This window comes from Tursiops truncatus, chromosome 7 (assembly GCF_011762595.2).
Source record: "Tursiops truncatus isolate mTurTru1 chromosome 7, mTurTru1.mat.Y, whole genome shotgun sequence".
NCBI lineage: Eukaryota > Metazoa > Chordata > Mammalia > Artiodactyla > Delphinidae > Tursiops > Tursiops truncatus.
The window spans coordinates 18,199,182-18,225,450 of record NC_047040.1 but is presented as its reverse complement, the minus strand read 5'-3'; the positions used below and the strand labels follow the sequence as shown (position 1 = coordinate 18,225,450).

Genomic DNA, 26,269 nt, shown 5'->3' with positions numbered 1-26,269 from the left:
CCGCGGGCCCCCGGCCCTGGAGCAGCCCCAGAGCAGCAAGAGGAGGCTTCGAGGGGGCGGGACCGGGGAGGGGGCGGATCCGGAGGGCCCGAGCCAAGCGGGCGGGCCCCCTCCCTCCCCGCCGAGCAGAGCCCGCGGCCCGAGCCGAATCTCCTGCGCCTCGTTCCGATCGCCCTCCAGCCGCCGCTCGGTACCGCGCGGGTCCCGGCGCTGGGCGCGGGAGCCTCAGCCGAGGCCGCCGCTGTCCGACGTGTCACTGGGAGGGCCCCGCCCCCGGGGTGGGGTCTCGGGCTCCGGCTACCGGAGAGGGAGGAGAAGGGGGAGGTTAAAGGGGAAGGACCCCCGGAAGTGCCCCCTCCTCAGTGCGGGAGAGGCAGACGTCGGGGGCGGAGTCTCCTACCTCCCCCCGGCGTGGTTGGTGCGTCCTGTGTGACGTCAGAAGCAGCCCGCCCCTGCCTGGATGGTGCGCCCTGAGTGACGTAAGGAGCAGAGGCCGGAGCTGTCCATCAGCACCAAAGGCCGCGGGCGGGCTCAGGGCATGGGGCCGCGGCTCTGGGGCAGCCCGAGCCCCTGCTCCTGCTCCTTTCCCTTCCCCAGGCCCAGCCTAAGTGCCCGGACGTCGCGGGACTGGAGTGCCAGCCGGTGTCGGAGGCGGAGCGGCGTCGCCGCCGCGCAGGGACCGGTCCGTCCGGCTCAGCAGCCCCCTTCTCCTCACCGCGGACTTTTACCGGACACCAGTCAGCTGGAGCCTCTGGCGCCCGGCAACCCCGGCCGGAGAGCCTCCTTCGCTCAGAAGCTCAGGTCGCCTCCAGCCCAGGTAGATCTTGGACAATCCCAGATTTAGCCGCCCACAGACCAGTCTCCTGGCTGCCTCCTCACCGGCAGCACACTGCCCTCATCTCCCCCCAACCCCGTCCCCCTTTTAACTTCTTCATCCCAGCTCCCTCTAGCCAGGCACTTTCCCCCCTTTGTCTTTTGTCCCTTACTTCAGGGATGCTTCCAGAGCTGTGTGATGTGTGCACCACTCCTTTGTCCACTGTGTCCTTCCCTAGTTCTCCACTCCTACTCTCACCCTCATCCTGGTGGAGACCCAGGACTCCTCCTTGACCCCAACTTCCTCTCTGTCAGGCTGACGTGGGAGGGTGACTCCCTACTGTTCCCAGCACTATGCCGGGCACTGCGGCGACACTTCGGTTCCAGCTGCTGCCCCCCGAGCCAGATGATGCCTTCTGGGGTGCACCCTGCGAACAGCCCCTGGAGCGCAGGTACCAGGCACTGCCAGCCCTCGTCTGCATCATGTGCTGTCTGTTTGGAGTCGTCTACTGCTTCTTCGGTGAGACCCCATCTCATTCCTCACTCGGGCCCCCCACCGTTTCCTCAAGTTATTTTCCTGAGGCACCCCAAACCTTCTTTAGAACTTTAGCACTACCATGAACTATGTTTCGTTTCTCTTTTTTTCATCCCACACGTTTGTAGATAATTTAGACTGTAGATCCTAGAGAACACAGGGTTTTGAATTAGGCATGCTTGAATTTGAACCGGGTTCTGCACTTTACTAATTATGATGCCTTGGGCACATTGAACTTTCTAAGCCTCAGTTTTCTCATCTGAACAGTGGGAACAAAGATATTTGTCTCACACGGGGGGCGGGGGCGCTGTGAGAATTAGTAAGCACTCAATAAATAATAGCTATTGTGGTGAAGATGTGTTTAGGTCACTGTGCTAGGTAGGCATTGAAAACGTTTAGGAGGGTGAGTTAACATGGTCCCTTACCACAGGGCATATTGTCTGATGAAGAAGAGACTTCTGGAACATTCACATCTGTGATACATATTAGAGGAAGCTAAATGATACATATCAGAGTCACACACATGGAGATGTGTGTACGAGTCAGCCTCCAGTAATTGGGGCTGCTGTGTGTCCAGGACGCACAAGGGAGTTCACTTGGAAAGGCAACTGGGGGCTGAAATCCAGCCCATGCTCTACTTGCCAAACTCTAGACCTCGGCACAAGGCTGTTTTGCCTAGAGGAAGGCACAACTCTTTTATAATTTGCACCAAGGTGCCAGATGGTCTAGTGGAGTAAGTGCCCAGTGACTCTACAGCAAGAGGTACAGAACTTCAGGTAAAAGAGAGCTTTATGGGCTGGGCATCCAAGGAACGCCTCCAGGCAGGGCATTATAGGTGACTGGATGAAGTGAAAAGGAGGCTTGGAGGTCTGCGTTCCAGGTTGAGCAGAAGTGGGGCAGGACTTGTGCTCGGCAGCCTTTACATCTCCCCCTAGAATGGCTGGATAGTAGGCAGGGATGGGAGCCAGATGGTCCCTCCACTTCCACCCCCAGACTCTGGACCAAACAACTGCAGAGTGGGCAGGGGGAAGAGCCCCTCTAAGGGTTCAGGACACATTCTGGGTCTCCAAGGAGTCTGTGTCACCTCGCCCCCTCCACTATTCCTACCCACTCCCTCCACAGTTGCTCAGTGCAGCCTGCCATTCCCTCTCCTGGGCTTCCCTGACAACCTACCCTTCTTGGAGGCTCCCATTCTCGGGCTCTTGGACTCTTTGAGCCCTTGTGCATGCCCTACTCCTCTTTCCAACCCCAGAACCTCCTGGACTCCAATGCTTCCCCTCATTCTTAGAACGGACTCTTCTCATTATGACCTTTCTCTTTGGCTCTCCCTGACCCTTTGACCCCCATCTCTGACTTCCATCTTCTCAGCTTTCCAGGATCTACAAGTCCCTCACACTTCCAGGTACCCTTAATGGGCCTAATGGCCCTATAACCTCCATTTTTCTGAAACACCACAACCACTATTTCCCCCGATAATCCTCTCTGACCCCCTATGACTCCTTGTAAGGCCCAGTGACCCCTAATTACCCCCCAGCTATCTCATTACCTTCCATCCCTCTGACTCCCTCTATTACTCCTAACATAGGGGAATCCCTATGACCCCATTGTCTGTTTGCCCCCACCACGATTTCAGTGATTCCATTTCTCTGGCTTCAATATTACCCTCGCTCAGAAACCGTTTCATACTCTCAGTGATTCCACATCTGTCAATTCCCCTGACCTGAAAAGACCCCATCTTTCTGAACCCGTGTGACCTCACCTCTCAAGTTCTTTCTGACTTCCAAATACCTCATGGCTCTGAACAATCTCTCTCTAAGGAGCCCAGTGACTCTACTGCTGATCCACTGTGACCCCAGTGGCCTCTCTCTCTGACCTCTATGATCCCAAAGACCCCAATGACCCTATTACTGAGTCACTCTTGACTCCAGTGATCTATTTCTATCTCAAAAATCCAACACTCATCTCAATGACTGTCTGTTTTCCCAGTGACTCCCGATGACCTGTTTCTCTGATCTTCCTTGACCCCAGTGGTCCCTTCACTGCCGCCCTCAGGACCCCAATGACCCCCAGTTCTCTGATCTTACTGTCCTGCCTCTGGTTCCCCTGGGATTCCTTGTCCTTGACCCCTCTGACCTCCTACCTCCAACCCAGTGACCTCATTTTGGTCTCTCACTAGCCGCTGTTCGCTTCCAGGTTACCGCTGCTTCAAGGCAGTACTCTTCCTCACTGGGTTGCTGTTTGGCTCGGTGGTCATCTTCCTGCTGTGCTACCGAGAGCGGGTGCTGGAGACGCAGCTGAGTGCCGGGGCGAGTGCAGGCATCGCGCTGGGCATCGGGCTGCTCTGCGGGCTGGTGGCCATGCTGGTGCGCAGCGTGGGCCTCTTCCTGGTAGGGCTGCTGCTCGGCCTACTGCTCGCCGCCGCCGCCCTACTGGGCTCCGCGCCCTACTACCAGCCAGGCTCTGTTTGGGGCCCCCTGGGGCTGCTGCTGGGGGGCGGCCTGCTCTGCGCCCTGCTCACGCTGCGCTGGCCCCGCCCGCTCACCACCCTGGCCACCGCCGTGACGGGTGCCGCGCTCATCGCCACGGCTGCCGACTACTTTGCCGAGCTGCTGCTGCTGGGGCGCTACGCAGTGGAGCGTCTGCGGGCCGCCCCCGTGCCCCCCCTCTGCTGGCGGAGCTGGGCCCTGCTGGCACTTTGGCCCCTGCTCAGCCTGATGGGCGTTCTGGTGCAGTGGCGGGTGACCGCCGAGCGGGACTCCCACACGGAAGGTGAGGAGGCACAGGCCAGGGTGGGTGTGAGAGAAATGGGTGCTTGAGGGGGGTGGGTCTGAGCGACGGTGCATGGGGGAAGGAGCTGTACACACCAGCAGCGGAAGGCCTCAGCTGAGTTAGAGAGCTGACCGGCTCTGGCTCTGGGAGCTTCAGTGCCGGGACGGGAGCTTCAGTGCCACCATTCCTGCCACAACAACAGATGGAGCAGCGGCTCTGCGCCAAGCCCATTCCAGGCACTGGGGATGCAACGGAGACAAAACAGAAGAGGCCCCTGCCCTGATGGGGTTGCATTCAGGGTGGGGGAGACAGACACTAGACACGCAAGTTAACAAGATAATTCCCATTGTGTGGAGTGCTATGAAAGAGACGTGCAGAGTAATGTGAAATACAGACAGGGTGGCCAAGGAAGGTCACTTGGAAGAGGTGACATTTAAGCAGAGACCTGAAGGATAAGGGGCCAGCCATGCAAAGAGCTCGAGAAGAGGGAATAGCAAGGGCGAGGGGAATGAGCTTGGCCTGTTGAGGAAGTCAGGCGGGAGTGGTGGGTGAGGGATGCCGATTGTGTGGGTGCCGTGGGCCGTGATGAGGACTCTGGATTTCATTAGATGGGTGGTGAGATGCCACTGGAGGTTTAAAGGAGGGAGGATATAATCTAATTTAGCATTTGGGATGCTCATTCTGGCTGCTGAGTGTAGAAAGCATCAGGGAAGGCAAGCACAGAAGGGGAACCATGGAGGAGGCAGCTTAGTTGTCCAGTCGAGAGATGATGATGGCTGGTCTAGGTGAGTCACCTATGGCTCCAGACTGGGAGAGGGGTAGCAGCTGGGAAGCAGGCACCTAGAGTCTAGGAATCTTCCATGAAGACCTTTGGAAGAAAAGAACTGTGGGAAGTCCCATCTGGGAGGTGGGACACCAGGAAAGTAAAGGAGGGGAGGTTTCGGATGAGGGGAATCTGGGAGCCTGGAGCCCTCAGGTTAGAAGGGACAGGGAGGCTTGGGCGAGATGAGGCACGTGGGCCTCTGAGACCCTGCTCCGCCCACCCCTTCACAGTGGTCATCAGCCGGCAGCGCCGTCGTGTGCAGCTGATGAGGATTCGGCAGCAGGAAGAGCGCAAGGAGAAGCGGCGCAAGAAGAGACCCCCAAGGCCTCCCGCTAGAGGCCCCCGGGCTCCTCCAAGGCCTGGGCCCCCTGACCCTGCTTATCGGCGCAGGCCAGTGCCCATCAAACGCTTCAACGGAGACATCCTCTCCCCGGTGAGCACCCCGAGTGGGGAGAAGGGAGTGTTGTAGACTCTGTCCAAGCAGGACTGGGCCTTCCCCAGGGGATGGTCACTGTCTAGAAGGCCTAGCACTTGTCCACCCATCGGAACCCCTGTACTGGGAGCCTGATGGGTTGGGGAGAGGTGTCCTGAGCGTGAGTTTTAATGAGGTATAGTAGGGGGCAGCATCTCAGTGCTGTGGACTCTGGGTGTGGTGAGGTCCTAGGCCGACAGCAGACCATGACACGTCTCAGGCTCGTGACAGTGCAGGCTGAGCATGTCTGCCTGGGTGGCTTTCAGGGCAGGGGTCTGCAGCGGCACTCTCACACCTGTGTTTACTCTCCCACAGAGCTACATCCAGAGCTTCCGGGACCGGCAGACAGGGAGCTCGCTGAGCTCCTTCATGGCCTCGCCCACAGATGCGGACTATGAGTACGGGTCCCGGGGACCGCTGACGGCCTGCTCTGGGCCCCCCATGCGGGTATAGCAGTCTCTCTGCTCCTGCCCGCCTACACTCATCGGTCACCAGCTCTGCCAGCTTGGGGAGGCCCGCTGGGCCATGACTCAGCCCACCTGGCCCTGTGGCCTTTGGCTGTCTCCTTCCCCACCCCGGAGAGGGATGGCCTGGCTGCCAGAAGGGAGGACCTATCTCAGGCTGCCTGGCCTGAGGGGAGAGCCTCCTCCCAAGCTCCCGAGGGGCTCCTGAGGGACGCGAGTGTGAGCCCCGCTGGGGTGTGCTCAGGGTTGTGAGTGTGTCGCCTGTGTGTGCGTGCGTGGAGGGGTGGGCTTGGAGAGGACACTGGGACCCCTGCCTTAGATTTCTGACTGGTAGGGCTTCTCCGAGGGTGGCCCTGCCTCCTCTCCCACTCCTGGGGTCCCATGGGCTACTCTCCTGCATGTCTAAGTGGAGGAGGTCTACCTTCCTCCCCCATCGCCTCCACCTCTCAGCCAGACTCATCTAAGACTTCTTGTCTTTGTCCATGGGGCAAACTGCAGCAGCCCTCACCCTGGTCCCCTGTCCTCTGCAAGCCACCAGCCTGAGGGCAGTGGCAGGGAATGGGGGTGGGCGGGTGCTGCTCTGGGCTGGGTCAGGGCAGGGGGCTGGGGGAGGGGCTTCAATGCACGGTGCATGTCTGGTGTCGGTCATGCCACCCTGGACACCTCATGCTTCTGTCTCCCCCCCACCCCACCCTGTTTGACATCTTTTATAAACGTGCCAAACTGTGAGGCTTCTGCCAGGAGTGGTGGTCTTTGGTGGCTGGTACTTCCATGGGCCAAGATGGAAGCACTGCAGCCCTTGGTCCCCTGTGTCACTCACTACACAGGGGCTCCAGGCAAGTTCTGCCCTCCCACGTCACACAGAGAGCCAGGAAAGGGGCTGCACCACTTTTATTGTCTCCCAACACCTCTGGTTCCCCTCCCTCCCCACCCCTTCCCAGGGTAAGGGCATGCGCCTTCCAAGCTGTCCGAGGGCACCCGCCTGGCCTGGTTCGGTCCTCCTAGCTACCTGCGGAGGAATGACTGCGAGTGGGGCTGGGGAGACAGTGGGCACCACAATCCTCTCCCCTGGCAGAGCCTGGGCACCCACACAGCAAGAGCTGGGCCCTCACCCTCTGAACCACCCTTTCTAGGCCTCTGTCAGGGCTGTCTGTGGGGGCAGGAAAGTGAGGGTGGCCAGTCAGAGGTGGGGAAAGTAGGCACCTGAAGGGAACACAGGAGTTCAGGTGGAGAGGGGGGCACCTCCTAAGTGGAAGAGGAAAGAAATGGGACTAGCAGAAGCCCTCTGCCCAGGCGGAGCGCAGCTTGCTGAGATGGGCAGGAGCCAGCTGGGCAGAGAGCAGGAGAGGGTGAGGGACAGGCGGGGGGGCACAGACCAGGGGCTGGTAGGTGGGAAGGAGAGGAACTTGGGTACAAATGGGGCATTCAGGAGAGACGAACATGGTCCAGAGGCAGGAGGGAGTAAGGAGAAGCTCGGACAGGAAGGGGTGTAGAAAGGTGGAAACAGCTGCCCTGAACCAAGTGGTTCCTGTTGAGAACACGGGACTCCCTCCTCTCCTCAGCCCTGGCTGTGAACTCCCGCCTCCCCATTCCACACCTCCAACACATCTCAGAACCAGCTTGCCGTCCCAAGTCTTGGAAAATCTGCAGGAGGTGTGTCTCAGCCCACCAGCTCCTAGGAGACCCCTGGCCAGCCGACCTGCCTTTCTGACCTCTGCCCCGTCGGCTTTACTCACCCTCTACCAGCAGCCGTGTGTGGGCGCTGTCCTGGCCGGCCTGGCAGCAGTAGGTGCCCTGGTCCTCAGGTCGCACGTCATGGATGACCAGGCTGTGGGTGTGGCCATGACTGCGCAGCTCGTACTTGTCTCCCGGGCACAGCGCGACCCCCTCCCGCAACCAGCACACTTGGCCCCCCGAGCGGGACACAGTCACCTCCAGCACCGCCCGGCGGCCGACCAGAACTGTCTTCTGGCGAGGGGGGCGGCGGCATATCTGGAGAGGCAATGCTGGGGGTGGAGGATGAGGGCTTAATAGGGACACGCTGGGTCCCAGGAGGAGAGACGTATCTTCCCTCCCGCTGTGGCCTCCACTCCTGGTCTTAGACCTCTATGCCACCACCCCGTTTCTCTCTACCCTCAACCCAAAGTCTCCTGCTCCCCAGGAAATACACTGCTCTCTGTGATCCGCCCCCGGAGAGCCCCGGGAGGAAGGGGTGGGGAAGGTAGGGTTCCTCGGACCAGCCGCCAGCTTGCCAGTTCCAGGGGTAGACAGTGTTCACTCCAGGTCGTCCATGCCCCAGTTGCTTACCCTCCACCTCCAGCTGAGCCACGGACTGGGCGGGTCCCGCCTGGAAGCGGACCTCACCAGTGTCCTCCGCGCGCAGCACGCTCAGCACCAGAATGTGTTTCTTCCCTGGGGGTGAAGGGGGCGCTAGTGAGGCCGGAGCCGCCTCTGGGGAGGGTTCGGGGATGAGGGTGGGGCCAGAGTAGGTCCCCGGGTCGGTTCGGAAGCGGTAAATGTGCGCTGGGCGGGGCGGAATTGAGATGCCGAGGGGTAAGAGGGCAGGTCCAGGACCGAGGGCTCAGAGCTGGGGGCCAGGGAGAGATCGAGAGACTGCTCCTTGGGCCGTGGGGCGGGGCCCATTTGGCCTGGAGGTGGGACTTATCCTGGTAGGGCGGGGCAGCAAGGGGCCAGAGCGGGTAGAAAGTCGGTCAGACCTTCCTGTCGGATGCGGACGCGGCCTCCGGGTCTCAGCGGGCGGCCTCCGAGCTCCCAGCTCCCGGTTGGCTCGACCTCCGACACGGTGCACTCGAACGTGGCTCCGTCGCCTTCGCGGGCGCGCACCGACAGAAGCTCGGAGAGGACAGACACCTTGCGCTCTGGGGCGGAGCCGGGGCCGTGAGGTGGGCGGGGCGGAGCGGAGGGGGCGGTACCCTGCCCCGCCCTCGCCCCCCGCTCCCCTCCTTAGACGCCCCAGAGCAGGACCCCGGGGCAAGTCCGGTCCGCAGACCCCGCACCCACAGCAGTGCCCCGCCCGGGCAGCGCCCGGTACCCACCGCGAACCACCAGGTGGACGGGCCCGGCTCGGGCCATCCCCACCACGCAGCTGTAGGTCCCGGCGTCCAAGGGACCGCAGCGCCGCAGCTGGAGAAGGCGGCGGGTGCCGAGGGCCTGGAGTCTGAGCCGAGGGCTGGGGGTGAGCGGTTGCCCGTCCTGGGGGCGGGAGTTGCAAAGGGTCGCGGTGAAAGCTCGTCTGGGCACAAACGGCCCCTGCCCTCCTCGTAGGCGGCCGCTCCCTCTGTTTGTGCCAAGCGGTTTCGAGGCACGTTTATGCTGTGGAGCAGGGCCGTCCTGCGCCTTCCGGGACCTCGCCAGGAGTCTCATTGGGAAGGTGTCACCCTTTGGGGACGTTAGGGCTGAGAACGGAGCCACGGGCGCGGGAAGCCTAGAGTCATGTACTGCTCATACCAGCCATGCGTGTGGATTCTGGACCAGGAAACCTGGATTCAAATATGGGCTCTACGTCTGCCCCTGGGCAATACTTCACCCCACGGCGCATCAGTCTCCTTATAGATAACATGGAGATAATAAGACCTGCCTCATAGGGCTGCTGTAAGGTTTAGAGGATCAAATGTAGAGTAAATCTTAGCACAGTGCCAGGCGCATGGCTCAGTGAGTATTAGTTATTTCTGTTGGGGGTTGTTACTGATGTTATGATGCCGAGGTGGGCTGGGCTGGGGCTGGGCTCTGACCTTCTCCCAGGTGACATCAGCCAAGGCCTGGGAAAGTTCACACTCGAAAGTAGCTGTGTCACCCTCGGTCACTTCTAGGTCCTGTGGCCCCCGCACAATGGTCACTGGGGCCTCTGGGAGTGGGAGAAGGCAGACACATTGGGCACAAGGGGTCACTGGTGGGCACATTTAGACAAGGTGATCAACAGAGGCCACCAGTGAGTGAAGCGCATGCTGGGACAAAGTGGTCCAAAGGGGATGCTGGTCAGTGGGGGGGACATGCTGGGGCTAGAGGGGCATAGTGGAAACTGAAGCAGAGATGCCAGTGGAGCTACCCATAGGCAAACGTGGTCAGTGGGGGCCACACTGGCTGGAATGGACAGGAGACACTGGCCAGTGGGGGACACCATGGGCTCACAGGAGCAATGGGGGAACCCTAGAGCAGATGTGGTCGGTGGGGAACAGACCAGGGCTGCAAACAAAAATGGGAGATACTGAAACAGAGTTGCCAACGGAGTCACCCTTTGGCATAGTCAGTGGATTGTTGGGACTTGGGTGGTGAGAGGGGCACACTCAGACAGGCAGAGGGGGCTGCAGCAGGCAGGCGTGGTCAGTGGGCTCACACTCGGAGTGGCCAGCAGGGCCATGGTCAGGCAGACAGACACCACACCGGCACAAGCACCTCACAGCAGCACAGTCAGTGGTCCATTGGGACGGGGGGGTTGGTGGAGACACACTCAGGCAGGGCACTCACTGGGGCCACACATGGCCAAAGGGTCAGGGGAGTCAAACTCTGGCAGGGAGGTCAGTGAGGGCCACACTGGGACAGGGTCAGTGGGGGCCACACGGGTAGTGGGATCGGTAGAATCACACCCAGAGCTGTCAGCAGGCAGGCAGCGGTTCCAGAGGCCGCACCTCTCACAGTGAGTCTGGCTGCACAGCGCAGGGCATCCGCAGTGAAGGAGATGCAGCCCGAGTCGGCCAGGCCCAGGCCACTGAGTACCAGGCAGTGAGCGTGGCCCTCTGCGTAAATTTGGCATGTGGTCCCCGGCTGCAGCCGGACTCCACCCCGGGCCCACTCCCCGGTCACATCCTTCTGGGACAGCTCCAGCTGGAAGGTGGCGCTGCCCCCCTCGATGACGGTCACATCCTCCAGAGGCCGCAGCACCCTTAGCTGCCTTGCTAGTGGGAGGAGATGGGGGAAGAAGGAGGATGAGGGCTCCAAATCTGGGCGGGGCTTTCGGGCCCCCCTCCCCCCCTCCCCCCTCCCCCGGCCTGCCACATACACCTTGGCTCTGCCGGCACCACCCCTAATACCCAACCTTGTAAGGCCTTATAGAACTAAGTTCAGAACCAGGGTGCAGGAAGAAGGGAGCAGAGCCATTCAGACTTGGGTGGAGAGAGGGGCTTACTAGGGTTAGGAGAGGAGATACATGAAGGGGGTGATGTGTGGTTAGGGGGGTGAGGAGTTTGGGTGAGGGGTGCTGTGACACTGGAAGAAGCACAGAATTTGAAGTCAGACACACCAGGACTGGACCCTGCCACACAGTTTGTGTGCTGTGTAACCTTTGGCAAATTGCTTGACCTCTCTGGGCCTCAGTTTCTCCAGCTATACAAGGTTAATAGCATTGAGACATGGGTTTATTGTGATTAAATGAATGAAATAAATTAGAAGAGTATACACACCACCAACAACCATTTACCAAGCTCTCTGTGGGTATTTCTCATATTATCCCAATCAATGTTCCCAAAGACACTTTTTAAAGAAAACTTGGCTCAGAGAGGTAAGTAATTTGCATGAGGTCACACAGTTAATACCACACCATCTTGGGGGTGTGGGTGCTATTTGCCACCCATCCCTACTTCTCAGCTGAGCCCATGTATCCTGGGGCAGGTGACTGAAGGATAAACACGGCAAGTCTTTCTGGAGTATAATATTTACGTTTATAGCAAAGCCAACTTGGACATACGAAATGGAATGCAAAATCCACATGGACTTCTAAGGTAAATAGAAAACATTAGAAAAAGAAGAGTTTTGCTTTGGGCAGGCTGCTTCAGGTCACACTCCTGGGGGTCAGCCAGGGCTGACTTGCCTTGTGGCGAGGGGCACTTTGGTGGGGGTCTGAGGGGCCCTGGGCCAGCCAGGAGAGACTGTGCCACGGGGCGGGCGATGTGTTAGGAGAGGACGGGGCACTCACGCTTCACGCTGAGCCTGGCCAGGGTGCGATCGTGGTGGCTCTCGCAGCCGTAGGTGCCCTGGTCGGCCAGTACGACACCGTGGATGAAGAGGCGGTAGATGTGGCCATCCTGGGCCGTGGACAGGCGGGAGTCGGGTGGTAGGGGTGCCCCACCTCGCACCCAGCGCACGGCCCCTGCCGCACCCACTCGGCCTGTCTCTACTTCGAGGCACACGTCCTGGCCTTCCTCTGCCCGCACGTCCTGCAGCCGCCGCAGGAACAGCAGCTCCGTCTCTGGGGAGAAAGAGAGAGGGGGCTGTGGAGCCTGGTGGGCTGACCCCCTGCTCCCTCTCAGGGATCTGTCCCCTGTCATGGCCGGGGCTGGGAGAATAGGTTCAGGAACAAGACTATTGTGTCTCCATCAGGACCAAACCTCGAACGTGGAGCCGGGCACTTGTGGATGTGCCCCCTGCTTGGGCAGTCACGGTCCCCGCGTCCTCGAGCTGGCAGCCTCGCACGGTCAATATGCGGCTTGAGCCATTCTGGGCCACCTCTAGCTGGGGCCCTGGGGTGACAATGGCCCCATTGTGCAGCCAAGTGACGTCGGCGTCCGGTGGGGAGACTTCACACCGGAACGTGGCATCATCACCCTCGTGGACAGTGAGTGGTGTCAGCTCTGAGACCAGCTTCACCGGCGGTGGTTCTGGGGGTGGGGTCAGGCAGTGAGGTGGGCTGGGTCTTTCCGCCTCCCTCCTCCTCATCCCCTTTGCATCCCCTCACCTCCAGTAACAGGCCCTCATCCTCCAGTTATTGAACAGAACCTTCCTGAGGACCTACTGTGTGTCAGCCATGAGGTGTTTCAAAGGACAAGACGTCAACGCCCTGCTACTCCTAGCCACTTCCACCCAATGCTGGCCTGGCACCCATCTCTCTGACTCCCTAGTAATAGTACGTCATTTACTATGGACCCAATTTATCTCATTTAACTGTCAGAATCCAGATTGGAAACTGGTGTGGGTGGCGCTGACTCCAGAGCCCTGCTTTTAACCACTGGTCCGTGCCCCTCCTATTATTTGAGGGTTCCTGGAAAAGGGAGCCCTGAGCCCTCATCCCAGGAATAGTCACGCATGCATGGGTTGGAGCCAGAGGCAGAGAGGTGGGGTCGGGGCGCGGGGGCCCAGAGTGGTTCAGGCGTGTGGCCCTTGGGGTGTGAGTGGTGCACTGTTACCTTCCACGCTGACGAGGAAGATGCGGCTGTCCTGGGGCGTGTCGCACAGGTACTCCCCGGCGTCCCTGCTCCGGGCCCTCTGCACCCGCAGCACCTGCCTTGCCCCGTCCTGCTCCAGCTGCACCCGCCCCTGGCTTGCCAGGCGCTCCCCGTCCTTGTACCAGCGCACAGGGCCTCCCGGCCCGGAGAGGTGCACCACCAGCTCCAGGTCCCCGCCTGGTGTGCTGCGAACCCTCGTCTGGGCTGCCTCGGGGTCCACCACCCGCACGGGGGGCTCTGTGGGCTCAGAGCCGGAGGTCACCAGGAGGGAGTGGCTCGTGGGCTGGGAGGAGGGCAGTGGGAGGCAAGACAGGGAAAGGGACCGAAAGCAGTGGGGCAGTGGGTGGGCCAGGTGTGCTAGAGAAGGGGGAGACTCATGGGTTTCGGGGTGCGACTCTCAGGCTTCCTGCCCGGGCTATACTCACCAGCCACTTGGACGGTGAAGCTGAGGCTGGGCGCCCCCGGGGCTGCCCCTGCCTGGCAGGTGTAGAGGCCGGCGTGGACCGGGTCTGCAGCCCGGATGCAGAGGATACGGCGGGGGCCCTCGGCTTGGAGCTCCAGGCCCTCACCCTCCTGCACTGGCCTCCCGTTGTGGCTCCAGAAGACGAGGGCGCCAGCCCGGGACAGTTCACAGCTCAGCACTAGCGGCTCCCCGGGGGCCACGCAGAGCGGGCTGGGGGCCGCCTCTGGGGCAAGGAACTGGACTGGGGGCTCTGGACAGAGAGGAGAGGTATCAGCTCGGTGATGCTCCCACCTCCCGCACCTTGGCTGGCCGGGAGCACCCACCAGCCAGGCTGACGTTGAAGGTGACGGCTTCATCACGAGTCTCGCACACATACTCCCCGGCGTCCTCAGGCTGGGCGTGGGGCAGGGTCAGGGTGCGAGCGGGCCCCTTGGCACCCAGCTGCAGGGCATCTGATGCGTCCACCTCCAGCCCATCCTTGTACCAGCGCACCTGGGACCCAGCCGGGGCCACCTCGCAGCGCAGCTCCACGCGCCCTGGAACCCCGAACTGCAGGTCCAGGGAGCGGGCCGCCGGGTGCACAATCCTCTCTGGAGTGGCTGGTGGGTGGATAGAGAGAGGGGAGAGTGGGCTCGGCCAGCAGGCCTCTACCTGCCTCCCCACTGGATTCTCAGCCCTTTGCAGGGCAGCTCTCGGGAACGGTGCCACCTACAATCCGTGGGCACTCACCGTGTGCCAGGTGTTGTGCTAAGCGCACTGCAGCTCTTTGCTCAGCTACTCCTGACATTCCCTATTGTTGGCTTCACTTTACAGATGAGGACCTGAAGCCTCTTTATAGAGAACTGACTTGCTCTAGGTCACACGGGAAAAAAAGAGGTAGACCCACACTCACAGCCACATCTGTCTGACCCCGATGCACATCCCTCCCTACCCCACCCGCACTTCCTATCCCCTTTGCCTGCTCTGCCTCCGATCACCACCTGAAAACCCCTCTATTTTCCTTATTTGCTGCCTGTCCACTCTCACGAGAAGGCAAAGCTCCATAAAGACAGGTTTTCTCTCCCTGGTTCACTGCTGTAACCCTCAGCATTCAGAACAGTGCCGAGCACATCAGCATTTGCTGAATAAGTGAATGAATAACTCTCCTTGGTTCACTGCTGTATCCCTCAGCATTCAGAACAGTGCCGAGCACATCAGCATTGGTTGAATAAGTGAATGAATAACTCTCCCTGGTTCACTGCTGTATCCCTCAGCATTCAGAACAGTGCCAAGCGCATCAGCATTTGTTGAATAAGTGAATGAATACGTGCTCCTGGTTGCTGGGCTCTCTCCATCAGGTCTCTGGTCATTGTCCTGGTATGATTTGGGCAAGTCAGGGCTCTCTAATGGCTGAGAATGAGGAGGCTGGGGGAGGGGGGAGGCTGGACAAGGGGAGAGCCGTGTGCAGCAGTCAGGGACCCTGAAGGTGCAAGAACTGGCAGGGTTGGGTGTCTGTCCCTCAGCCTCCTGCCTCTTTTCCTCCCCAGGGTGTCCCAGAGACCGCCCACCTGTGACAGTGACAGTGAAGAAGGCTGAGTCGTCTCCAGCGTCACACACGAACTCGCCCCCGTCCTCGGGCTGGGCAGCAGGCAGCACCAGGCGGCGGCGGGGCCCATCACTCTCCAGCACCAGGGCCTCACTCTCCTCCACCTCCAGCCCATCCTTGTACCAGCGCACGGGGGCGTCCTCCCGCGACAGCTCACACATCAGCACCACACACTCCAAGCTCACGGCGACCAAGGTCACCTCGTCCCGGGGGTGTATGATGCGCACCGGGGGCTCTGTAGAGTGGGGACAACCACAGCCTGTCACAAACTCACCGTCAGTCTCCCTGGAGCCATCTGGCAGCATGAAGTCCCGGTCACCCACAATCATAAGAGTAATAAGGATAATAATAGGCCCGAAATCTGTTCTCTGAAATCCCTGGGGCCAGAAGTGCTACAGAATCCACAATGCTTCCGATTCCAGAAATGGTGCGTTCATCATACATCACCTACCGCCCTCAGCCCCCACTGTGGTCCCCCCATAATCAATCACATTAACATTTCTGCAGTGTAACATACAGATTCACCCTAAGCAGGCTACTTAAAAAGTACAAATAGCTTCACAGAGTTAAGTTCAGATTTTACTGAAATGGCTTTTAATACCAAACTTACAAAAAGCCTTTTGATTTTGAGCAGTTTTTTTTTTAAATTTCAGAATTGTGGATAAGGGATGGTGGATTTGTAATAGCAAGTACTTATATACAGCTTGCTAGAGTTCCAGGAACAGTCATAAGCACTTTACACCCTCGTAGCAATCCTAAGGAGTAGGTATTATTTTATACCCATTTCCCAGATGAGGCAACTGAGGCATGGTGTGATTAAGCAACTTCCTTCTGGTCATAGCTGGCTATACCTACTCGAGGGCAGGAGGAAGAACTACCATCTGATAAAGGGAGGGTCAGACTCTGCAAGCAGTGGTAAGGACTCCAAGCCAAGGCTTGCAGGAAACAGTAATGAATTTTGCATCTGTGCATGAGTTGTCAACACCTAAGATTTCCCCAGGGATATTAAATGCTGTTTCTAGGAGTTCATCTCCAGCTGCTCTGGAGTGGTCAGTCTTTCACAGAAAGGAGCCATGGCAATATTGGTGGTGACCAGTGCACTGAGCCCGGGCCTGCCCATGCTTTCACGTACCTTGGAGGTCTCCCAGAATCAAGTCTCCAGGACACACACTTTTGTGTTCCTTTAGCATTTGGCCCCCTTGTGGCTGGGCTGGGGAACTGCTAGCTTCCTGGTCTAGGTCTTTGCAGAGGCGTGTAAGGGCAGATGTGCCCACCAGTGCACACTGAGCCCTTGCCTCCGCCTCCTCCCTAACTGGGCTTATTCTAAGAGTCTACAGGATGCAGGCTGGTTTTCTGAGGCCCAGCACCACCAGTAGATTGCAGAGTGTGGCTGCCTGAGTGGTGGGGGAGGTGATGGAGGCAGTGGAGTGAGAATGGGGTGCAGCCATGGGGCTGGGGTGCCTGCACAGCTGTGGCCCACAGCTTGGCATCAGACTTGATTCTCCTGGTCCACACAAGGTGTGTTGTGTGAGCCTCTCACGAAGAATCTGGTGTTTTGCGGGGAGGCCAGTTATGAGCTGGAATGTGTGTGTCTGCGGCCATTATGTCTGGCCAGGGGTTGGGGCGGGAGAGGTTGAAGGGATTCACTACGGGACAGAATGTGTGCAGAAAGGCCTCTTCGGCTTTGTGACTTGTGTGCTTCTGGGGTGCAGGGAGTCGGGGGGCCCTAAGTAGCTCAAGCCTAGGCTGAAGCATTGTTCCTAGGGCAGGGCAGGGACAGGGCAGGGTAACCAGATGATGCCAGCATCAGGATGGTCGCTCCAGTGCAGCCAGTGGGTTCTTCTGTGCCGCCCAGAGCTGCCTAGGTCCCACCCTCCCCATCCCCCTCACACACGCTGGGATTGGCGCTGTGGGCTGCAGTCCCAAAGTTTCTGGCACTGAACCGTCACTTCCAGAGTCCTCCTGTGCTTTCCCGATTGGAACATTCTCCCCCCACCTTCAGCCCAAACCCTGACCCCCACTTAGCTAACTCAGCCGCTGCTCCAGATGGCCACTTCGAAGGCACTTCCTGCCTGCCAACCAGGTCAGCAGCCCCCAGCTTTGGGTACCCACTGCACCCTATCACGACACCCGGCAACCCTCACTCTGAGACCCTCTAATGTGCCCGGCTCTCCTGCCAGTCTGTGCACTCCCGGAGGGACGTGCGCGCGTGCGTCTGTGAGCTGCTGAGTGGCCGTCCGGAGCCCGCCCCGGGTGGCACTGCGACCGACTTTCCCCGAGGCCCTCCCTGACCTCCTGCTCTCTTGAGACCTCACCCCTCACAGCACTTGTCACGAGGTGTCGCTGTACATTTATTTGCGTGTTTATTGGTTAAACACAGGGGTCGCAAACTCAAATGCCCACGGGGGCCAGGTAAGGTAAGGTCAGTGGCTGAAGTGGTCTGGGGGGAGCAAAAAGGAACAGCGGGCAGGGTGGGACAGAGGAATGTGGGCCCCGTGTTACAGGGGCAGCTGCTACTCAGCGCCAGCTGTTCGTCGCCAAGGGGGGAAGCGGGACCAGAGGCGCCGGGTCTTCGGCTTTTTCAAGAGGACGCATAACTCCGGGTTGTTATTTGAACTGTCCTGACTTTGGTAAGACTCTGCAGGCCAAACAAAACATATCTGTGGGCTGTATGGGGCCCTAGGGACTGCCCGTTTGCGACCCCTGGTTAACGGCTGACTCCCCAGCTCTCTGGCAGCTGGGAGCAGGGACCACGTCTGCAATACGCACCAGTGACCTGCAGCACCTGGCCCAGTACCTGACACGTAGAAAGTGCTCAGTGAATGAGCCGGTGGAGGATAGCTATTCCTGGCCTCGGGCGCCGGGGAGGAGCCTGCTTATTCGAACACAGACCCTGGGGTCTTCCGGACAGGGCCCCCCGGTCCATGCACCTGCAGCCCCCCTCCCCCCTCCCCCACATGCTAGCTAGGGGCTATGTGGCCAGCTCCCGCAAGGGCTCAGGACTGTCCTCTGGTGACCGCGGGCAGCTGGGGTGGGCCCACACCTGTGACAGTGACGGTGAAAGAGGCAGACTCGTCATCGATTTCACACAAGTACTCGCCCGAGTCCTCCAGCTGGACGGCGGGCAGCACCAGGCGGCGGACGGTGTCCTCCTTCTGCAGGAGCAGCGCGGGACTCTCCACCACCTCTTCGCCATCCTTGGTCCAGCGCACCTCGGCCCAGGGCCGGCAGAGCTCGCAGGTCAGCACCACACGCTCCAGGCGCACGGCTGCCACATACACCTTGCCGCTGGGATACACGATCCACGAGGAGACATCTGGAGGACAGGGACAGCTGTGGCCGGGCGTCAGGGGCTGGGGCCGGGGTGCCTGGCTGCCCCACCTGGTCCACGCCTGTTCCCTACTCCGGGAAGGTGGGCTGTGTGTTGAAGAAGAGGGTCTTCCCTCGGACCATGGCTCACAGCTGCTCGGACAGTCAGTCACAGTTGGGGCACGGTGGCACAGTGGGGACTGTGGTGTCAGCCTCGGCTGTAGAAACTCTTTATATTCTCTGGGTTGGGACAGGGACAATACGAAGGGTAGGACTGGGGAGAGGAGGGTTGGGTGCCCAGATGGAGCTGGGGTCTCCTGCAGGCCTCAGACCTTCTGACCCCTCTAGCGCCTGGGCGCACCCACCCTAGACCCTGCCCTGTGGTAGTACTGCCACCCCTAAAGCTCCCCTTGGAAGATCTTCAGAACAGAGAAGGCAGGCTTTCCTTTGACTGATGTAGCTGTGACTGGTGTGTTTATGACAATGCATTTTCTGCGGGTGACTGAACCTCAGGGTGCAGAGCCTGGTTTGGGGAGAAAGCTAGGGGAAGGGAAGCAGGGGCTGGGAACAGTGGCCCAGGAGTGTACCAGCTGCCCAGGCAGGGGCAGGGCACACCGTCCCCCTCCTGTGGACTGCCTGGAGCCCCACCTGTGATGGTCACGGTGAAGTAGGCGCGCTCATCCCCAGCGACGCACTGGAACTCGCCCCCATCTGGAGGCTGGGCGGCGGGCAGCACCAGGCGGTGATGGGGCCCCTCGTTCTCCAGCACCACGAAGTCGCTCTCTTCTACCTCCTGCCCGTCCTTGTACCAGTGCACGGGGGCGTCCTCCCGGTCCACCTCACAGGTCAGCATGACGCACTCGGAGGTTATGGCGTGCACGAACACGTGCTCCCGGGGATCCAGGATGTGCACGGGGGGGTCTGGGGGGAGCAGAGATGGGGTCACACAGACACCCCAAAACAGGAGACATGAGTGCACACTGGCTGCTTGGCTGGGGTGGGGTGCTCTGGGGCAATGACACGGACGACTGAGGGCGTGGCAGGTGAGGTGTGACAGATCACATGGCACTGGAGGGCTCTGTGAGTTCCCAGGGGATCAGAGGGGGGTGGCTGGGGACACAGAGGGCTTTGTCTAGGCTGAGAGGAGGTCACATCAGGGCCGTACTTGCTGTTTTTTCAAGGAAGCCCCCGGAGGGCTGATCGCAGGACGGGGAAGAGGTGGGAACAATTTAGTGGTGATACCGTGGGGCAGCGCTCCCTATCACTGGTACATTCAGGCAGGGGCCAGAGGACCTTCTGGCAATGGGGCCACTCAAAGTGAGAAGATGGAGCTGGATCAGTGGTTCCTGAGTTGTTCTCCCAGAGTGGATCTCCAGGCTCTGTCCTGGATGTTCTGGCTCTGGAGGCCTGGGGGAGCCTATGCACTTACGGCTTCCAGGGTGGTTCCGAAGCAGCCAGACATGTACTGGCTTCTGAGAGCCTCCGGACCACTGCACCTAAAACTTCCTTTTGACCCTGGCCACCTGGGGCAGTGGGATAGGCAGTCCTGGGTGTGAACCCAGCTAGGGTATTTGCTGCCGTGTGATCGTGAGCAAGTTGCATTACCTCTCTAAACCTCAGCTGCTTCATCTGTGAATGGAGATGTACTGCCCCTCACATAGTTGTGAACACTGAATGCAAGTGTACATTTGAAGTATACAGCATAGGAACTGGCTAGTAGGTGCCTAACAAATGTTAGCTCCCACCTCCCTTCCCTTAATTGAACTGAGGCCCCCCCACTTTCCCACCCGCAAAGGCTACATGGGGGCCAAGTGTGCTGGAGGGTGGTGCATGGGCAGTGTGATCTGCAAACATGTCCCCTTGCCCCCTAGGGCCCTTCGGAAGGGACCCCCGAGCAGGCAGACCAGGGGGGCAGGGTTCACACAGCCCCCAGGGTCAGCCTCAGCTGGGGGGAGCCCAGGCCGCCACGGTCCCTGACCTTGGACGGAGACGCTGAAGAAGGCTGAGACCCCTTCCGTTCTGCACTCAAACTCGCCACTGTCCTGGACCTGGGCCTCAGGCATGATCAGGCGGTGTTTGCGCCCATCCATCTTCACCACCAGCGACTCGCTCTCCTCCACCTTCTGCCCGTCCTTGTACCAGCTCGCTGGGAAGTCCACCCGGGAGAGCTCACAGGTCAGTACCACCCGCTCCGAGGTTGTGAAGGTCAACGACACCTTGTCCTGGGGGCTCAGGATGTGCACCGGGCTCTCTGCTTGGGGAGAGGTGTGGTCATGTGCGGCACCCTAGTTGTGCTCTGCTACCCCAATAAACACCCCACTCCAGGGTATGTGCTCAGGGTAGGGGGGTGGGCACATCAGGCTGGATGATTGCCATCGATGCATTTGCTGGTTTTAAAAATTAGTTTTGGGCTGGGACTTCCCTGGTGGTCCAGTGGTTAAGACTCCACGCTCCCAATGCAGGGGTCACGGGTTCAGTCCCTGGTCGGGGAACTAAAATCCCGCATGCCGCATGGCGCAGACAAAAAAAAAAAAAAAAAAAAGTTTTAGGCTTAAGACCAACTCTTAAGAGCAGTGGTTTTAGTGTGCATAAGAATTCCCAGGGAGCCTGCTGAAAATGCAGATTCTTAGGCTCCTCCCCCCAAGCGTGCAGGGGCCCGGGAATCTGCATTATAGACCAGCCTCCACATGACTCTGATGTTAGTGAACCTGGGTTGCACTTTAGAAACGTTGCTCTGGTTGCTGGTTATTTCTCACTTTGTCCTCCTCTTGGGATGCTGGCAGCTAACCACCTCAAGGCCCTGCACTTGGGCACTGAGGAATTCCTTGACTGGCCGTACAAACTCCAGCAATGGTGCAATGGCAAATGCCAGCATGTTCCCTGCACTTTCAGACCCCCACCAAGATCTGTCGTCCTCGGGGAGGCCTCATTCCCTCTCCTGCCCTCTTTCCCCAGGTGGCAGAGTGTGATTCTGAAGCCAGACCGCCTGGGTTCATAATCCAGCACCAGCACTCGTTAGCTCTGTGACTTTGGGCAAATCACTGAACTTCTCTGTGCCTCAGTTTCCCCACTTGTAAAACGGGATGACAAAAGAACCCATCCTGTAGGGCTGTTGAGAGGATTGTGCTAATTAACATATACAAAGCGATGTAGGATTGTGCCTGGCACACAGAGAGTTGCTCCGATAGCGTCAGCCGTTACGCGATAGGGCAGGAAGCAGTCAGGGACCTGGAGCCGAGGTCTGTGTCTCTGAGATGACACACATGACAGAACCCTGCACAAAGTGCCCCAGAGAATTTCGCTATGATGCTGGATAACCAGGGGTCCCCCATATGTTGCGCACGAGTTGAAACTGAACCTCGGGATCACTGAGCCCTCTACCTGAGCTAGCTCACCATGGATGCCCCTTACTCTCCTGGCCCAGGTGTGAGAAGCAGCAATAGCATCTGTCTCATTGTGCTAACGGGACTTCTGTGTCTTGACCCTCTCTGCCCACCCTGGTCCCCACCTGCACGAACCTTGGATGGTGAGGGCAGCCGAGTCCTGCACACCTGGGCAGCTGAAGCCAACCAGGGCCCCGCTGTCCTGGTGCCTGACAGCTTGCAGGATGAGTCTGTGCTGCAGGCCCTTGTGCTCCATCCGGTACCGCAGGGCCCCAGGCTCTACCTGGCCCTCTGGCTCATTACTCTTGAGCTCTTCCCCATTAAGGAACCAGGTGCCCTGGATGATGGTGGAGAGATCGAGGGAGAAGACGGCATCTTCCCCGTCATATACCTGCACGTCGTCCAGACCGGCCACCAGGCGAGCTGTGGGCACTGAGATGGGACAGAGTTCGGCCATCAGAACCAGGGGGCAGAGGGCAGAGACTGGCAGGTAGAAGGCATATAACAGGACAGGGACTGAGGGCCAGGGAAGGGAGGAAGGTGATGGGGAGGGTGTGACTTGGGGTGCAGCGGTTGTCAGCCTGGGCTGGCGGGACCGACTCACCGAGGTGAGCAGACCCATGGAACACGACATGGGAGCTGCGGCCGTGTTCGCTGACGGTGCAGACGCGGAAGCGGTAGTCGCCCTCGGAGGGCACACAGTCTCCCGGCACCTCCACGGCCCCAGCTTCCTCAATGCTGAAGCACTGGATCCAGTCTTCTGAGCCCACCTCCTGCCGTTCCAGCCGGTAGATGAAGGGGGTCTCGGGAGCTGGCTCGGGAGGCTTCCAGGTCAGCAGGACCGTGTTCTTGTGGCCCTTGAACATTTCTGCCAACACTGGGGGTCCCGGGGGATTGTGCTTGACGCCTGAGACAAAGGCAGGGTTTGCGTCCGAGCCCTGCGCCAGCCTCCCACAGCCCTCTGACCTTAAGTCCACTTTGCCAACCCAGACTGTGGCATCTGATCACCTTCCAGCCCTGACCCTCCTGTCCAGCCCTTGAGGAGGCTGCCTAGGGATTTTCAGGCCCTCACATTTGACTCTGAGCAGAGTGGTGGTACGGGAGTTGCCCAGGCTGAAGGTGACCTCGCCAGCATCTTCTCGGGTGACCCCTGGCAGGACCAGGGCATGCATGTGGCCGGAGCTGCTCTGGCAGGTGGCCGGCAGGTCCTCCCCATCTCGACTCCAGCGCCCTTCCACCCCAGCCTCGCGGGTCTCCACCAGCAGCACCGCGTTCTCTCCCTCAAAAACATCGAGCTTCCGGGGCAGCCGCTTCAGGATGGGCCCTGAGACACGGATGGGAGTCCGTCAGCCCGGGGTCTGGGCATCTGCCTGCCTCGGTCTCGGCCTCCTCCCACTGGCCAGCCGACCTTTGACTGTCACATTGGCCACGGTGCGCACCCGGCCGCGCATCTCGCACAGGTAAACTCCATCGTCATCTGCCTTCAGCCTGTGGATGATGAGGCGCCGGACCGTGCCCTCCTCGATCTGCTCGTACTTGCGGCAGGGCAGCAGCCGCTGGTCCTCGCGGAACCAGGCCGTGGGAATGCGGGAGTTGGGGACTTTACACTCCAGCACCACAATCCCATGCTCCCGGCCCTCCACGTCCTGCAGGGGCCTCGTGAAGCGGAGGCGAGGCTCTGTGAAGAAGGGAGAGACCAGAGAAGGCTCTGGAGAGGGCCCGACCAGGAGAAAGACTCTCCTCCCATCACCTACTGCCTAAACCCACATTAGCTCCGGCCATTTGCTCTTCTCCCAGAGCCAGCAGTCATTGTGAAATCAGAGAAACCCCCAGAAGGGAAGTCAGGGGACCCATATTCTCATCTGACCCTGACACTCGCTAGCCACATCACCTTGACCAAGGCCATTTTCATGATCCTGGGTCTCAGTTTCTTTACTCGTAAAGTGGGGAAAGGGATGGAAGGGCTTGGACCACATCAGTGATTTTCAGATTGTTCCCTGGGGCCCTTCACAGGCACCACACACAATTCTGCAAAGGTCTGAGTTGAATTTCGTTTTGAAAGTACTTTAACCACGTTCAAAACTGCATTTAACAAAAAGAAAGCAGGATGATGGAAGCGGCCAGTGGGCTCACTTGGGCTGCTGGGGAAGCACGTCTGTCTTGTCATGCGGCTCTGGGAAGCTGTGTCATCACGTGGGGCTTTTCTCTCCTCGGGGGGTTAGAGTTCAGCCCTGCCTGGCCAGTTTGTGCGCCTCAAACTGTACCCAAGAGGCCACCACTGTGGCACAGGTGCCACACGCTTCACTGCGTGCCAGGCAGGGGTCAGGAGATTTGCCAACTCTTTTTCCTCTGAGGGAACAAGTTGGGTAATAACTAGTGAGGGTATAATGTCATGAGTTGTGATGAACTCCTATTACGGAGAGCTTTAACTTCCAGTGTGAGTTTGGGGTGTTTTCCCTCCCTGAATTTTCTATTTATGAGCAATGTAAGCAGTTATTAAATACTGTTGGGGACCCAACTTTGATATATAAATTTCCTCTCCTTCACCTTCTTCTTCTTGCAAACCTGAGAGCAGTTTAATGAGTGAATAGTCAAAAATTGCGGGGCATTTTTTTTTTCTCCCTTTGGTGCGAATCAGGAATTTCTCAATGTGACACCTGCAACCAGGCCTTCCCCATAGGGCTCACAGACTAGACCCAGTTATGTGTTGTTCAAATGTGTATATTCAATAAAATAGACCCCTTGTTCTCACTGACTGACTTTATAAGTACATGTTATAAATTTGGATTTAGAAGTTTACACCCACAAAATGATCTTTTTATCTGTCTTATTTATTGGGGCCCCAGATGGGATTTCCATCCGGGGACAGGTTGGTGAAATAACAAAGAGGTTGAAAAACAGTGAACTACAGGAGTTGTAGGTCCCTCTGGGTCTGTACATGAATCATTCCTTAAAGCCCTTTATCTAAGAGTGGTTTTCCACCATCTGCCTCAGAATCATTTGGGGAGCTTGCTAAGAAGTTCCTGGAGTAGGTACCCTGCAGACCTACTAAATCCGAATCCCTGGGGGTTGCGAGGTGGGCGGGAAATGGCATTTTAATACTTAGCCTCCCTTACTCCCCACCGTCTTCTGGACACTGAGTGGGGCTGGAGTTAGGAGGGTCTGGGAGGGCGCTGGAGGCCCCTCCCCAGGGCCCCGGCCGCCCGGGGGCGCCGCGGTACCTTTAACATGCAGCTGCACGGCACTGAGCGTCTGGCCCGCCGAGTTGCGCGCGGCACACACGTAGAGCCCGCGATCCTTGGCCTGGCAGTAGAGCACCTTGAGCACGAAGCCGCCATCGCGGTCGCGGTACATGAGGCGGCGGCGGTCAGGGAGCAGCGGGTGGCCCTCCCAGTGCCATTCGATCTCGGGCTCGGGCTTGCCCATCACGTAGCAGCGGAACTTGGCGTGCTTGCCCTCGTTCACCCAGAAGGTCTTGGGCGCGCACTTGAGCGGCTCCACCACGGGGTTGGGGGCCTCGTCCGGGTCCTCCGGCGGGCTCTCGGGGGGCTGCTGCACTTGCAGCAGCGCGCCGGCCCGCGCGTGCCCGTGCGCGTTGCGGGCGTGGCACACGTAGACGCCGGAGTCGGGCAGCCGCGCCGCCAGGATGCGCAGCGCCAGGCTCGCGCCCGGGCGGCCCTCGGCGCGGCCAGGTTCGAGGGAGAAGTGGCTACTGTCCCACACTTCGTCCAGCGCCATCCCGTCCTTCTCCCAGTACAGCGTTGGCACGGGGAGGCCCCCCACCTGGCACTCCAGCACCACCTCCGCCCCCCGCAGCACCCACTGGGACCGGGGCCCCGTCAGGAACACCGGGGCGCCCTCCCCGGCCCCGGGCGGCGGCCGCGGGCGTTCGGCAGGCTGGGGCTCGCGCTCGGGGGCCGGCGGCTCCAGCACGGTGACGGCGGCCGCCGCGTAGGCCTCTCCGGCCGCATTGCGGGCGCGGCACACATAGACCCCCGCGTCGGTGGGCAGCGCGCCGCTCAGCAGCAGGCCGTGCTCGGCGCCGTCCGCCGGGAAGCTCAGGCGCTCCGAGGCCGCCAGCTGCTGCCCGCCCTTCTCCCATACGACAATGGGCGGCGGCTCCCCCAGCACCACGCACTTGAGCTCGGCCTCGGCGCCACTTACCACCCGCACGGGCCGCGGGAAGCGCAGGAAGCACGGGGGGCTCCCCTGGTCCCCCGAGCCCGCCTTCATCGCGGCGGCGCGGGGGAAGGCCGGGAGCGGCGGCGGGGCCCGGGAGGCGGGGCGCGTTTGGGGACCGGGCGCCGGGACTCGCGGAGCTTTCCCCTGGCCGCCCGCTCCCGGTTCCCCTCCTTACCCTCGGCCCGGAGCTGCGGCTCTGGCGGCGGCGATTCCCGGGCCGGGGCCCAGGGCTCAGGGGGCAGTCCTTCCTGTTTGCCTCCCCAGCGAGGGGCCCCTCAGACTCCCCTGCCTGCGGC

The 26,269-nt window shown here is 59.8% G+C and overlaps 2 protein-coding genes across 7 annotated transcripts; one reads left to right on the top strand and one right to left on the bottom strand.

The window, feature by feature from the left end:
- Positions 1-158: 158 nt before the first annotated feature.
- OBSL1 (obscurin like cytoskeletal adaptor 1) lies at positions 159-26,024 on the bottom strand. Of its 5 annotated transcripts, XR_012332970.1 has the most exons (22): positions 25,013-26,024; positions 23,200-23,469; positions 22,864-23,115; positions 22,396-22,698; positions 21,927-22,223; positions 20,387-20,659; positions 19,057-19,329; positions 18,143-18,415; positions 15,062-15,334; positions 13,838-14,113; positions 13,477-13,764; positions 13,013-13,288; positions 12,218-12,487; positions 11,806-12,078; positions 10,523-10,789; positions 9,629-9,741; positions 8,933-9,089; positions 8,594-8,755; positions 8,184-8,288; positions 7,613-7,882; positions 4,213-4,985; positions 159-297 (listed from the first exon to the last, which is right to left on the bottom strand). XR_012332970.1 is itself a non-coding variant. In XM_073807208.1 (21 exons), exons 1-21 carry the CDS (start codon positions 26,022-26,024, stop codon positions 4,912-4,914), a joined length of 5,757 nt encoding a protein of 1,918 aa, XP_073663309.1. In that variant the 3' UTR covers positions 4,149-4,911. The 5 variants fall into 5 exon arrangements, 4 of the variants coding, with proteins under 4 accessions (XP_073663309.1, XP_033715567.2, XP_073663310.1 ...); XM_073807208.1 differs by lacking the exon at positions 159-297 and having other exon boundaries at positions 4,149-4,985; XM_033859676.2 differs by lacking the exons at positions 159-297; positions 4,213-4,985 and adding an exon at positions 6,597-6,881.
- On the top strand, positions 285-6,463 carry TMEM198 (transmembrane protein 198). Of its 2 annotated transcripts, none has more exons than XR_012332971.1 (6): positions 285-817; positions 1,129-1,333; positions 3,542-4,117; positions 4,320-4,416; positions 5,171-5,373; positions 5,728-5,865. XR_012332971.1 is itself a non-coding variant. In XM_033859678.2 (6 exons), the coding sequence occupies exons 3-6, from the start codon at positions 1,168-1,170 to the stop codon at positions 5,863-5,865; spliced, it is 1,083 nt and encodes a 360-aa protein (XP_033715569.1). In that variant the 5' UTR covers positions 285-479; positions 598-817; positions 1,129-1,167; the 3' UTR covers positions 5,866-6,463. The 2 variants fall into 2 exon arrangements, 1 of the variants encoding a protein (XP_033715569.1); XM_033859678.2 differs by lacking the exon at positions 4,320-4,416 and having other exon boundaries at positions 285-479; positions 598-817; positions 5,728-6,463.
- Positions 26,025-26,269: the final 245 nt, after the last annotated feature.

Excerpts from the sequence above, each read along its gene's own strand:
- TMEM198 (XM_033859678.2), top strand. The coding sequence starts at position 1,168 with ATGCCGGGCACTGCGGCGACACTTCGGTTCCAGCTGCTGCCCCCCGAG. Across the intron at positions 4,118-5,170 it reads GCGGGACTCCCACACGGAAG|TGGTCATCAGCCGGCAGCGC; the intron begins GTGAGGAGGCAC and ends ACCCCTTCACAG. Across the intron at positions 5,374-5,727 it reads ACGGAGACATCCTCTCCCCG|AGCTACATCCAGAGCTTCCG; the intron begins GTGAGCACCCCG and ends ACTCTCCCACAG.
- OBSL1 (XM_033859676.2), bottom strand. The coding sequence starts at position 26,024 with ATGAAGGCGGGCTCGGGGGACCAGGGGAGCCCCCCGTGCTTCCTGCGC. Across the intron at positions 22,699-22,863 it reads CACTCTGCTCAGAGTCAAAT|GCGTCAAGCACAATCCCCCG; the intron begins GTGAGGGCCTGA and ends CCTTTGTCTCAG. Across the intron at positions 20,660-21,926 it reads GGCTGCCCTCACCATCCAAG|AGAGCCCGGTGCACATCCTG; the intron begins GTTCGTGCAGGT and ends CTCCCCAAGCAG.